We start from the raw sequence: 15,004 nt of genomic DNA on the forward strand, positions 1-15,004 counted from the left end.
ACTATACAGGGTAGGACCAACTATATTCATAACTGACTGGGAAGAGGGAAACAAGAGCAACAATAATAAAAATAAAATCAGACTATTCTTTAGGCTGAAGTTAATTGGTTCAGCTAGACAAAAGTAAAAGGTAGACTTTTTCTATTTAAATTTTTAAAATAAAATTTTATCATATCTACGATATTATATTTTGACTTTGTACACACTACAGCATGCTCACCACCAGAGGTTTGGTTTCCATTCATCATCATATAGTTGACTCCTTTACCTATTTCACCCTCCCCCGACACCTCTTCCCCCCTGTAACTAGTACTCTGTTCTCCGTACGTACGTATTTGTTTTATTTATTTATTTATTTAGTATTTCACATATGAGTGAAATCATGTAGTATCTGTCTTTTTCCATTTGACTTATTTCACTTAACACAGTACTCTCAAGGTTCATCCATGTTGTCCTAAGTGTCAAGATTTCATTAATTTTTTTTTCTTTTTTTGGCCACGCTTGCAGCATGTGGAAGTGTCCATGCCGCAAAAGTGACCCAAGCCACTGCAGTGACAGTGCTGGATCCTTAACCCACTGCACCACAAGAGAACTTAAAATTTCATTCTTTTTTTTTTTTAATGGCTGAGTAGTACGTCATTGTATATATACACCACATCTTTATTATTCATCTGTTACATTTGGGTTGCTTCCTTATCTTGGCTATTGTAAATAATGCTGTGATGAACATAGAGATGCATATACCTTTTCAAACTAGTGTTTTTGTTTGGATAAATACCTAGATGTGGAATGGCTAGATCATATGGCAGTTTTATTGTTAATTTTTCAGGAATCTCTGCATTGTTTCCCACGGTGGCTGCACCTGTGTGCATTCCCACCAACCATATATGAGGCTTTCAAAAGGTGAACTTTTAAACGTTCAGAAACCTCCTATATATGTCAATGCCTAAAGTGTATTCTAACCTTAAATGTCCATGCAAACTGTATGCCACTTACTTGTTAAGTAATTTAAAAAATGAACTACACTTTTTAAAAGGCACTTAAAAAAATCTATTTTAGCTGCAAACTAATATACATATTTATCATTTATCTATATTCTATTATTTCTCTTCTGGATTAATTTAGATTATCAGAGCAGAGTACCTTGTGCTTAATTTTGTTTATTTATTTTTAAAGAATTACAAATAGTATGTTTATTTTTCCCCCCATACGCTCTGCCTCCTTTCAGTTGCATTAACATTACTTCTCTTGGGAATTTTCCATTAACTCATCAATCTGTCCATTAGGATATTTCCCCTGATATAGTATCGAACTCCTGCCCTCATTTGCTATTTTCCCTCCATTAGTGCTAATTAGGTCCCCTTGGATCAGGGAGGACAATACATTGTGCTTAATTTTAGTCCTGCAAAGAAAAGTTGATTATCTTCTCCAAACCAATGGAATAATTAAATGTAAGTTTATTTCCTGAAAAGATTTGTTTTCCTAAGTAAAATGAGAACTGTGTGACACAACTTTTCCGTTTTTTTTTTTTTTTTTTTTTTTTTTTTTTTAGTTTTCAGAAAGCCATGAACTTAATTCAAGACCCAATCATAGGGATTAGTTTGTCTCAAGGACCTAATGGTAACTGCCTCTTTAACTTCTGTAGGTGGTTTCATCAGATTTTATCCTGTTTTATGATATATTCAAACTGCACATACTTCAAATCTTTTTAGAACACTTCAGTAAACAAATGCTAAAAAAGTCTGTATGTCAGGATCATTTGTTGAGCAGTAAAGAAATTTGTTCACCTAAGTTTAAATTGGTAGAATAATCTTCATAAATATTACACATATATATATTTTTTTCTTTTTAGGGCCACACCAGTGGCATATGGAGGTTCCCAGGCTAGGGGTCTAATCGGAGCTACAGCTGCCAGCCTACGCCAGAGCCACAGCAATGCAGGATCCGAGCCGAGTCTGCAACCTACACCATAGCTCACGGCCACGCCAGATCCTTAATCCACTGAGTGAGATCAGGGATCGAAGCCACAACCTCATGGTTCCTAGTCAGATTGTTTCTGCTGCACCATGACAGGAACTCCCAACATACACAAAATTTTAATAACAGCTGACTTTCACAGAGTGGTTGATTCTATTTAAAAAATTTACATGCCTCAACCATTTTTAATTTAAATTAAGTCCTATCAGATCAATTGCTTTTTCAGGAGTAAACAACTAATCAAAATAGACGTGAAACACAGAGCTGAACATTCCTACTGATAGTTTACCCACGCTATTCCCAACATGTTAAGACCTCCAAGAAGACAGGCTCAGTGATAGGAAACCCATGGTAACGTGACCTTGAAAATAACACAGTTAATGCTCGTCCTCCCATTCAGGCCTTTGGATTCTGGGAGGTGAGAAGTGGGGGAAAGGTGAGGCTGGATAAGCCTCCAGTATTCTCTCAGCCCAATCTCCATGGGATTTTCCTATTCACCAGGAGACTCCTAGGAACAGTACCACTATTTTAAAAGCCCCAACCAGCCCAGAACCCAGAAATGCATCCGTATCATTTATGTTGGTCCCACACCCAGCAGAGACTAAGACATCACCACCACAAATCCATTTCTGCACGATTTATTGACTTGCGATAACAAAAGCCTATATTCTATGGGAACGAAAATTTTGGACTTCAGAATTTAAGGCAGGGTTTTGCTCTATGTGTTAGAAATTGATGAAAAATTAAGCAAAAGTCATTTTGGGTTTTTGGTTTTTTTACTACTGTCTTCAATACTCAACTATTCCAATCTTAATAGGAGAAGGAAGTGATTATTCATATTTAACTTAGCTAATTAAGTAAAGCTTTTTTCAACTATAAAAGTTTACTAGCTGTGAGTGTTAAAAAGGTGCACAGATAAATAAATCCACTGATTAATAGATTATTGGTGAGAAAAATATTTTTCTTACATTATGATGATCCCGTTATCAATAGAAAATGAGTCAGAAGGTAATCCAGCAATATTCCAGGCACGAATTGTCACTGCTTCTCCCAAGATATTCATAAGCGAGTAATCATCAGAGCAGGGGATGTCTCTTCCTCTGCACGAGTTTGTCCACTCTTTGATTTGGTTCTTTTAAGACATACACAGAAGGATACAGAAATGAGGCTGGAGGTTGCCAAATAAATGCTTTGTAAACTCCTTGGTTACACTTTGAGTCAACAAACCATTACTGAAACTCTACCTCAAAATAACTTTTTTTTCACATTTTGAAGTAAAATTATAATTTAGGAGCTCTACTATGTATTCAAGTGAAAATTAATTCTATCTAATGTTAAGATAAAATTTAGACAGACCACTTACCCAGAATTTAGTATCCGGAAAAAATAGTTGCCAATTATGATTTCAAAGCTTCACTTTACAAAGTATATGGAAATCGCCAGGTTTTTCTACCTATTTTCTTCGAATTACAAATATCAGCACACCATACTACAAAATTATGTATAAAAATAAATCTAATTGGAAGTGGTAGGGGACATAGAAAACATTTGCGTCTGGCTGTCATGTGTCCTGGGGAGAAACCACAGCAGGATTTTCGGCGCCAATAAATATCAGGGCATGTACTGGAGTTTGGGATACCCCATCTGGGGCACAGTTTGCTAAAATGCTCAGGAACCAGAAGGGTACTTCAAGTCTAGGTGCACACTTAGAAAATCAGAAATCAAGGTCCAATTTGAGGTTACAGATCAAAGGGTTCAGAAATAGTGAAAGACATGATTGGAGAGAAAACAGTTTAGGAAGAGGTGAGGAAAAGGTGGAAATGTGGGGTTTGTACCAGTTCATGGGCAAATGAGGATGCTGTGTGTGCCAACTGACACTGTCTGAGAGGGCATGGTGGACACTACAATCACTCTGGGGTTCCTGTGCAATAGATTGGACCAATATTCCTTTACGTTTGCACATGAAAGGCTATGATAGTTTGGGGACAGTTGATAACTTTCATGATCTTGATTAGCCAGTTATTCTGGAGAATACCTCACAATTAGGCCTCTGTGATGTTCTCTCATGATTCAGTTCAGGTCATGCAGATTAATTACTTTGGCAGGAATACCACAGAAATGATAATGTGTTCTTCCCATTGTGTTCCATCAATGGCTCATGATTTCAAATTCCTCATTTACTGATGACGTTGATTTTTCTTTTGATTAAGCTGTTGTGTGCCAGGCTTCTGTCTCATCATTACATGATCTTAGGTATGATAAAAGCTTCCTTGGATGATGGGACATAACACAGAGACACTTACATAGATGAAAGGAAGAACTCTATTACTTACAGCTCCTATTGAGAGAAAGGTGCCGCACAGGAGGCTGCACCTAGACACAGGGTAACAGCAAGGTGGAACTGTAAGGGGCTTTCTATACATCAAGCAGTGTGGGGTGGGGTTAGCTAGGTTTTGGGCTTCCTGAGGATGGGGTCTTTTGAATAGTTCCTAAAGCACAAGGAAGAAGAGGCTGTGCTGGGGTATTAGGAAGCTGGAGGGTATCTGGAAGTTGGGTATGTGCTAATTGTAACTCGGTTGCATCAGAGACTGATAAGGAAATGGATGGGGTGAGGGCTTAGCAAACTGCCCACAAAAGAGAATTGTTAATAATGATTCAAAACTGAGTTAAGACAGGACTCTCAGGAATACTTAATATCGATCATCTGGGTTTTGTATTTGGTTTGAGTTGGTTGTTGATAAGAGGAACAGGTGGCCTGACCAAATGGATGGCGGGGTAGGTAGCATTTCCAGTTTGCTTTTGTCTCCTAGTACATAGTTCTTCCTGGCATGTTTTGATCCCTTTTTTTTTGGCCTGAAGATTTGAGGGGGAGAGGTCTGAAGGTTTTCTCCATATTGCTTGATGCTGGTATAGGCACCATAGCCAATGACATGGGGGAGAAGTAGGGAAAATGAAAGCAATAGTAGCTGTGGAATGACGTTTATGTTGCTAATTATAGGATGTTATCACAGATGAACTCTGGATTAGAAATTTAAGTGGCGCAATTATACATCCATAAGGGCGTAGCAACAGAGAACAGTGGAATGAACACGAGACTCTGATCAAGCACCGAAAAATACAAGCCAAGTGCCTTGGCTAGTAATCGGGTGATAAGATAGATGGTGAAAATGGAAAACTGACCATTAAGGGTGTCATCTTGTGAAAATATCCACCACCAGTTTCGACTTTGATATTGGTAGGGAAAATGTCTCTTAGAAAGTTCAAGGAGCTCCCATCGTGGATCAGTGCTTAACGAATCTGACTAGGAACCATGAGGCTGTGGGTTCAATCCCTGGCCTCACTCAGTGGGCTAAGGATCCAGTGTTGCTGTGAGCTGTGGTGTAGGTTGCAGACCCGGCTCTGCAGACCCAGACATTGCTGTGGCTCTGGTGTAGGCCAGTGGCCATGGCTCCAATATGACCCCTAGCCTGGGAACCTCCATATGCCACGGGAGTGGCCCAAGAAATGGCAAAAAGACAAAAAAAAAAAAAAAAAGTACAAATTAATTCAACTTCAGGGCACTATGTCCTTACAACATTGTAGGATTTGGTTTGGGGGCTTGGCATGGGCATTGCAATCAAATACTATGGGCTGAGTTAGACCAGGAGAATTGGAGTTTTCTACATTTTATTATGAAGAGTACCAGAAACTCTACAAAGGGTTGATGAATCATTGATAACTATTCAGACTCAAGCCTGGAGGGAGGGGGTTTAGCTACTTAGTAAGGGCTCTTGGTATCCAGAGACCTTGATGTTAGAGCCAAGATCATTGTAAGGCCTTTTTGTCTCACTTGGGTTTCCCAGTAGCAGACTCTGACATGATTTATGTGAAATGATTTATCAAGGGAGGGATGACAGAGGGAGCAGTACAGGAATCAGGAAGAAGCCAATGAAAAGTGAGGGATCAGCCAAAGTTCTGTACAGGTGGTTTCAGCTTGATCCTACAGGGAGTGTATGTCATTCCTTGGAGCTGCTCCAACCAGAGGAAAGGGAGACATTCTCACGCTCCCACCTCTGTCAGTCATTCATTAAGGTCCACTCCCGAGGAAAGTAAGTTCCCAGGCAATTTTAGCTTCCCCAGCAATGGACAAAGGAAGTTCTAAGAACCCAAGGGAAGTCTGCCAAAATAGCTACAGGTGCTGGTTGTTGGACATGAAAGCACAGGAAGCCAGGTGGGAATCTGGGCAGAGCACTGAAGTTGCCACTATAACCTTATGCTTAGAAGCTTTGGATGGGAGTGTTAGATGCTGGCTGCCCAGGCCTGGGAGAAATAGATAAAAGAGATGGTTACAGAGTAGGATTCAGAGAATGAATTCACAGGAAGGAAAAATGACATTAGAGACTAGTTAAATAAAAGGCTAGTTTGCTGTAGTGAAGCAAGGAAGAGATAAAGCTGTCTTTACAGTTGAGGTGGGATGGGAAGGTATGTCTGCCTGGATCAGGGGTGGGGAGAGTGGACATGAGTCACTGAAGGACCTATAAGCCTGTATCTAGCTCAATAGCTGCTTTGCTTCTGCCAGTAAATTCCAAGGACTCAGTCCTGGACCTCAGTGCTCCTTGAAACCTTTCTGGGTTGGTCTGATTGGCAGCCACCCCTCTGGTGGAAGCAGGGGCCTGGAGAATCAGCAAGATCCAGTGGAACAAGTCTGTCAGAGAGGGCTGGGTTGGGAAGAGTGGTCTTGGCTGGTGACTTCCAGTACAGCACTGGAAGGCTAACCAGGAGCCAGAGCAGACACCCTGAGGTGTGCTGGGAACCAAGAGAGGAGGGAAGGGGTAGAGGGGTCTGCAGCTACCTCTTTCATTGTTCCAAGTTGATATAGAAGAGTAGAAACAGTGCTAAATTAGGATTCAGGCAACAACGAATCTCACTTCTTCTCTGTCATTAACTGGAGTGTGGCTCTGAGCAATTCTCTTAATCTTTATACACCTCAGTCTCTAACACTGTCGAGCAAACAAGTCTATGACCAGGTAAGTAGTGTCATGTTAAATGTTAATTATTTGAACTACGAGATGTTAAGGCCATAACTACAGTCATTCAAAGACACAAATGAAGAGAGAAAACTAAGAAGAATATGAAGGCACCAGGACAAGGGCTACCAGAATTCAAAAGATTAAAGACAGAAGCATGATCAATGTGAGGATTTTAAACCAGTTTGGTTAAAAATAAACAAACCAAAACAGTGGCCACCAAGAATTATCCCTGGTTAAGAGAAAGCCCTGAAATTAAGTGAAGCTCAATAGAGACCAGGCATAAGCAAATGCTTTGTAAAACAATAAAGCCCCACACCCACACTCTCTCTTCTTCTCTTGACACCAGAAGCCACTGCCAAATGTTTTGAATTTCTCCCTTCTCCTTATTATCATTACCTTTATCTAAATCTCTCCTCCTGCTTTGACAGGGCTATGTCCTGGATTATACACCTAAATAGAGCCGAAGAATATGCTAGGTCTCATTGAGAAAGGGAGTGAAATGTAGAAGAAAAAAGCTGAGTGAAGAAGGGTGCCTAAGAGTTGGGTCAAGGAGAAGATGAAGCAGAATCAATCAAAGAGGCAGGAATTCAAAGCAGGGAACTTGGTATTTGTTTTCTAAGGAAAGAAACCACTTATGGATTGGGTTGTAGGCACGCTCACCTTTTCATCCCATAAATGTTTAGTTTCCAAAATGATATTGAGACTCAGAGAGTAGTTAATTAAACACACACACACCTTAAAAAATTCCGATATTTTAATATTTAAGAACTGAAATTTTATCATTAAGGTCTACCATTTCACATTACATTCTAGAGTAGATCTTGTTGTGTCTAGGGCAATTTGATTTTAGAAGAGAATTTGATACATTTTGGCTACCAAGCTAATTTATAGAATAACTAAAATACACAACTAGAAATCACTTGAAAATATTTTTCTCCCCTGTACTTACCAAAAAATCCCAACAAACAAGCAAAACCCCCTAAGGTTAATGTTGGTTGTAATGGGAGAGTCAGGAAGAGAACTTAGAGGTTGACTAGTACTTCTTACCTGGCGATAGTTAGATGTAAAGGCTCCCAGGTAGGCCACGACCCCTGAGGAAATGAGGATGTCCCCCGTCAGGTTGATGTACAGATGCCCCAGCTCCAGAGATGTTTGGCTCCATCGTGTTTTCTCACCCCCAAGGCCACCGATCAACTGTTCGGCTCGTTCTAGCTTTTTGCTGCACAAATCAACCTCAAAAATAGAATTGAATTTTATCAACATCCACAAGTAGAATAAGTTAAAAATTCTGCAAGATTTTGCCCTCAGACATAAAATTTTTAATTACAAACTTACACCCGTAATTTTTTAACACTCTAAAAGAAACATGTTAAAAAATAAAAAAATAAAAGAAACATATTGAGATGTCTCGCTATGAAGACTAGAAAGTCCATGACCTTTTAGAATTTTTTTCCATAATAAAGTGTGTACTTTAATATAATTTATGAAATTCATAACAGATATTTATCATACAATGCCGAGAACAGCTCTATTTAAGGAAGTGAACTACATTATGAGGAAATGAAAGTTAATTAAGTAATAAAGGACATTTTCTTGCAAATATAGATGTTTCCCCTTCATTTTAATAATCTAAACGCATTTTACTTTAAATATTCTATGAACGTTTTCCCCTCATTTGGTTGATTTAATGATAATTTAAAGGTTAAATGTTTAAAAGTTTTAATAATTTATACTTACTTACAAAGCACAATTTTCAAGTTGTTAAATTGTGTCAACCTACACCCAGACACTTGCAATTAACCTTAAATTAGGACATCAATCAACAGCTGAGAGACTACTTTATGTGTAAGACTGTCAACCAAGTTTGATTATACATAATTAGGTAATGTCATTTTAAAAAAGAGGAAGGGTAATTATGAATGTGGCAAACTGGGGGAAAAGCCATTTCAACCCATGCAGTAGCAATATTCCAGTAGAATACCTGAATTATTTTGATTAATTTTAAGTGATTTAGCATCATTATTTTTAGAGATTACAAGGTTAAGTAATAAAAGTTATCTTAAAGTTCAAAATGAAATAATTTACATGACAAGAAGTAAATAACTGATAAAAGCAGAGACATTTTGATTATTTTATAATAAGAATTTGCAGCAACATGGATGGACCTAGAGGTTATCATATTAAGTGAAGTAAGTCAGAAAGAGAAAGACAAATACTATACGATATTACTTATATGTGGAATCTAAAATAGGACACAAATGGACATATCTACAAAATGAAAACAGACTCACAGACACAGAGAATAGATTCGTAGTTGCCAAGGGGGCCACTGGGGAAGGGAAAGATTGGGAGTTTGAGATTAGAAGAGACAAACTATTACACATAGGATGGGTAAAAAATAAGGTCCTTCTGTACAGCCCAGGGAACTATATTAAATATCCTGAGATAAACAATTATGGAAAAGAATATGAAAAAAAATATATGCACAAATACATATATGAAAAAGTATACATAAATATTTTTTCCATACATATGAGTTACTCTGCTCTACAGCAGAAATTAACACAATATTTTAAATCAACTATACATTAATAAATTTGAAAAAAATTTCATTTATAATTTTTCCAATGCTGTTAATATTTATACAAAACAAATGCTTTTAGATGAAAAGATATAAAACACTATATCAGTTTATCTAAAGATAGGTTTAAAAAGGCAAAGATATACAAATTGGCAGTATTTTTTATACTTCCTAAATGGAAATCTTTCTCTTTTAATTTTCCCTCTTTTAGTATCTTTTGCTTCCTAGTTTCTTTCTTTACCCATTCTTCTTTTAATGATATTAAAATGTTGAATCAAGTCTTAGAATACAATAAAGTTGCCAGCAGAAACTACTAAGTAAAAATACTTCAGCTAAAATTTCTCTTTTAAAAGCAGATTTTTAGTACACATACATACATACATTTCACAGTATCATAATTTTCCAACAATTTATTATAAAAAATAAAAAATTTTAAACAGAAAACAGCTGAAAATGATCAGAATGCGCAATCACATACTCATCTTTTAGTTATATTATTTAAACTAAGACTGATCACTTTGAAACCAAGCCTAATAATAGATCACATTTTATAAGATTAGCACAATGACACCTAATGCTCAAACACAGAATTTGTGCACTTATCCCATGGAAAGAAGCAGACTAGTATAGCAAGAAAGAGCATAGCTATGCAGAAGACATAAAAACGCATTTCCCCAAAGAAGACATACAGATGGTCATCAGGTATATGAAAAAATGCTCAACATCACTAATTATTAGAGAAATGCAAATCAAAACTACAGTGAGGTACCACCTCACAGTGGTCAAATGGCCATCATTTAAAAATCTACAGGAGTTCCCTGGTGACCTAGAATTTAAAAGATTTGGCATTTTCACTGCTGTGGCTTGGGTCATGGCTGTGATGCAGATTCAATTCCTGGCTTGGGAACTTTTGTATGCTGTGGGCACAGCCAAAAATATTTTTGAAGTCTACAAATAACAAATGTTGGAGGGGATGTGGAGAAAAGAGAATCCTCCTACAGTGTTGGTAGGAACATAAGGTGGTGCGGCTACTATGGAAAACAATATGGAAGTTCCTCAGAAAACTAAAAATAGAACTAACATATGATCCAGCAATCCCACTCCTAGGCATATATCTGGACAAAACTATAATTGAAAGATACATGCACCCCTATGTTCATAGCAGGACTATTCTCAGTAGCCAAGAAATGGAAACAACCTAAATATCCATCAGCAGGTATATGGATAAAGAATATATGGTATATATGTGTGTATAAATACCACACACACACACAAAAAGAATGAAATAATACCATTTGCAGGAATGTGGATGGACCTAGAGATTATTATACTAAGGGAAGAAAACCTGAGAAAGAATAAATATATATGGATTCTAAAAAAATGATACAAATAAACCTATCTTCCAAATAGAAACGGATTCACAGACATAGAGAATAGACCTGTGGTTGCCAAGGAAGATTCGAGAAAGACAGAATAGGAGTTTGGACTTAGAAGATGCAAACTTATTTTATATAGGGCAGATAGATAAAACAAGGTCCTACGGCATAGCACAGGGAACTATATTCACTATCCTGAGATAAACCATAATGGAAAAGATGATATAAAAAACATATGTATACCTTATATATATATATATATAAACTGAATCACTTTGCTATATAGCAGAAATTAACACAACATTGTAAATCAACTATACTTCAAAAAAAAAATAATAGCTCAATATTCTAGTAATCCACAGCAGAGATGGTTGGCAATTTTTTTTTTCTTCTGGAGGATAAAGAGACAGAAGGTAAATATTTTAGGCTTTGTGGACCAAGAGGCAAAATTAAGGATATTCTATAGGTACTTATATAATCATTTAATGTGTAATCATTTAAAAATGTCAAAACCATCATTAGCTTATGGGCCGTACGAAAACTGGGAATGGTAGATTTGACCCGTGGGCCACTGTTTGCTAACCTCCTACCAGGAGGAAAACAGGATTGCTGTATTTGTGCCAGTGTGACATCATTCTTATTGATAATAATTGAGGATTTGCTCATATTTGTCTATATTATCCCATACCTGGTTTTCCAAGTCAGCCTTCTTCTGTTTATTAAGTTCAAGTGTGTCCTGAAGCTTGGCCAACTTGTCCTGAACTTCTCGAAGGGCTGACTGTTTCTTTCTAAGACCATTCATGGCAATTTTAAGTTCCCCTTCAGCTGCAGCCAGTTTTATCTTTTTAGGAGCTACTATTTTTGCCACTCTGCCAAAAGTAAAATTGGAAAATTAAATACATGTTTCATAATCTAGTGCATTTTCCATCCCTGAATTTACTTCTCTAATATCCTTACTATAACTCAAAACACACCTTTATGTACAACCTACACGGATTACTCTATTCTATATTTCATCTAACAGTCAACCTGACCCCAGCACATAAAACATGGCTATTAAAATAGACACCAAATACACATAATGTTTTCAAATAAGTCATTTTTTTACTCCAAATAAAATATTCAACTTGTTGCCAGGGTCAATTTTTGCGATTTTGGAAAAAAGGGAATAAGTACATACATGTAAAATATTACAATGTTTGCAGAAAGTAGCCTAATTCATTAAAATTTAATGATGATAAGAAGGGTATTTTATCAATCTTATTTTACTTTTTCATCTTAATTTATTATTTTTGTGGATTAATATTACTATTTTATTTTCATTTCACAATAGTTAAAACGATTTTTTCTGTGCCCCCCAACCTCCTCAGTTCCCAAACTCTTTTTCTTTTCTAGGTTTATTAATTACATCTAAGAATACCACTTCTGTCTTTATATTTTACTTTTTTAAAAAAATTCAGAATATACCCTTAACTAAAACCAGCTATCTTATGCATATAGGTGTTGGTAATAAAAGGGATTATATAGGAAAAAGAATGGGTCTAAATTTTCTTCTCTCTGGAAAATGGAATCAGCCATGTTATCTTTCTAAATAAATGATAAAACATAAAACTAAAATGTATCAGCACAGTGTATCATAGTCCAAAACACATATAGCATGTACAATGATTCATACTGTATATGAGTTTGAAAGACAGCCTATAATAGTTGCTTTCTGAAGAAATAATCAAATTTTTACCCTGTTGTGTATATGATATAAATATTTCTTATGCAGTCATCAAAAAAGGCTGCTGATCTCAACAAAGAATATTATGTTAAGGGTGGTTTTCAAAATGTGGTCCAAAACATGTCCCCTCCCCTTCAGGGACTCCATGAAGTCCTCCCTTGTGCAACTAGACATCTGTGTGATGAAGTATCTTCTTCATTTCTTCAGTCAAAACAATATATCCCACAACAGACTGAATGAATATGCAGATTCGAGAGCCCAGATGTCTTCTACTGAAGCACATATTAAAGAGATTTGTAAATGCATAATAAAAAACCCCTTCTTAAAACACCTTAGAAATTTTTTGAAAATGTGCATTTTTAGAAGATAAAATAAATTATTTATATAAACAGGTAAAGTTTTTATTGCTTTTATGTGTAACTGTGTCACCATGCTGTACAGTAGGAAAAAAATAATGTATTGGGAAAATAAAAAATATGTATATAAAAAATAAAAATGAATTAGTAGTATATATTTTTTAAATTCTCAGTTTTAATTTCTAATATGGTAGTTATTAACACTTTAGGGGGTCTACAATAATTTTTAAGAGTGTAAAGTGTCCTGAGTCCAAAAACTTTTAGTATCACTGTGTTATATAACATTTAGTTGGTATAATTTTGCCTCCAGTCATATCATGTCATGGCAGGTATTTCACATAGTTTTCTAAGGAGGCTCTCACTTATGTAGCTCTTAAGTTTTATATTACCTAAATGATCAAACCTGAAAATAAAACACACCCGTTCATTTTCTTTTTGTTAGTACTTACTTGTCATATGAATCCATTGCTATGACCCATTTGCATAGACCTTCGGCTGCTGTCGAAGCATTTCTAATCTTTTCTGGAACAAAATCTGGATTTGGAATATAATTTTTTCTTATGATGTTCATGTAAGCTGGAGGAATATTGTCCTTGTCATATTCATGAAGTGACTGAAGAAATCGAATGTCACCAAGAAGTCTTTTAGCAGGACCCCAGAAATCCTCAATTTTTTTCCCTGAACCTGTTGGGTCAGGGATTTTGTCAGCTTTGATGCCTTTCAAGATGCATATAGCTTCCATAACAAGCTTGACACCAGCAGGAGGGCTCTTCATGGATTTTACCACTGTTATGTCCTGAAAATAACATACTAATTTTTAAAAAAGAACCATTTATATACAACCTGTAATTGGTTCCTATTTGCAAACTAAGCCAGAACACAAAGAAACTCACAGTTCATTGGGTAGAAATGGTGGCAGATAGAATTGTGTTCAGAAGTGTTGAGAAGTTTATCCCAAAAGAACAGTTACAAGCAAAAGAGAATAAGGGAAAGATAATCTATGTGAGATTAAATTCTTCTGTATCTTTTTCTCTGTTGATATGCTATAAACCAGTATATGCCATATTTTAGCCAATGGAATCATAGTGTACCTAACATACCTACTGTTTTAAAATCTGTTCTATTTCAATAGCAATATATAGTGAACATCCTTTCATGTTAGTAAACACATCAGTTATAACTTTTTAAATTTTTTAAACATCATTTTTAATGGCTGCACAGCCTTCCAGTGTGTGTGTGTGTGTATATATCTATATATATGAACTATAATTCTAATATCCTAGCTATGCTTTTTCTCTTTTTTACTATTACAATTGTCATGTTGAATTAAAGTTTTAATATCTTTTTTAAAACTTTCAACAAATATTGACAAACTGCCCTCCAGAAAGTATGTAAAGGTGCATGTTTTACTACATAAACCATTAGTGACACTGGCAGGCATTCTGACAGGCAAAAGAAATTTTATCTTGATCTGTATTTTTTAAATATAAGTGATATATATTTTCATGATACTATTTGAATTTCCTCCTTTGTGAGTTAGTACTTTTTATATAATTTAAGATGTTATCTCAGAGTTATTTTTTCCTAATTGATTTATAAGAGCTTTTCACATAGAGCATATCAGTCTTTTATTTATCATGTAGTTTAAAGATTTTTTTCAACATTTCTAAATTTCAATTCATGATGTTTTGTATTTGTCTTTTTCGGCTGACCCATAAGGCATACATAAGTTCCCAGGCCTGAGACCAAATTCAAACCACAGCTGTGACCTGTGCTACAGCTATAGCAACGCTGGATCCTTAACCCATTGTGCTGGACTGGGAATCGAACCCACATCTCCACAGAGACAAGCTGGATCATTAATCTACTATACCAGAGCAGGAACTCCAGATCCATGGTGTTTACATCAAACAAAATGTGTTAGTGTTTAGATACCAAAATTCATTACCTTAAAAAATTTTTTATTATTTATGAAAAAT

At 36.0% G+C, this 15,004-nt stretch overlaps 1 protein-coding gene across 1 annotated transcript in view; it reads right to left on the reverse strand.

The window, feature by feature from the left end:
• DNAH7 (dynein axonemal heavy chain 7) overlaps window positions 1–15,004 on the reverse strand; it is a 265,071-nt gene that overhangs the window by 88,761 nt on the left and 161,306 nt on the right. The window contains 4 exon segments of the mRNA XM_021075816.1: window positions 2,946–3,109; window positions 8,034–8,219; window positions 11,632–11,812; window positions 13,475–13,821. Coding sequence (XP_020931475.1) covers window positions 2,946–3,109; window positions 8,034–8,219; window positions 11,632–11,812; window positions 13,475–13,821 — 878 coding nt within the window.

Source organism: Sus scrofa, chromosome 15 (assembly GCF_000003025.6).
Source record: "Sus scrofa isolate TJ Tabasco breed Duroc chromosome 15, Sscrofa11.1, whole genome shotgun sequence".
NCBI classification, from domain to species: Eukaryota; Metazoa; Chordata; class Mammalia; order Artiodactyla; family Suidae; genus Sus; species Sus scrofa.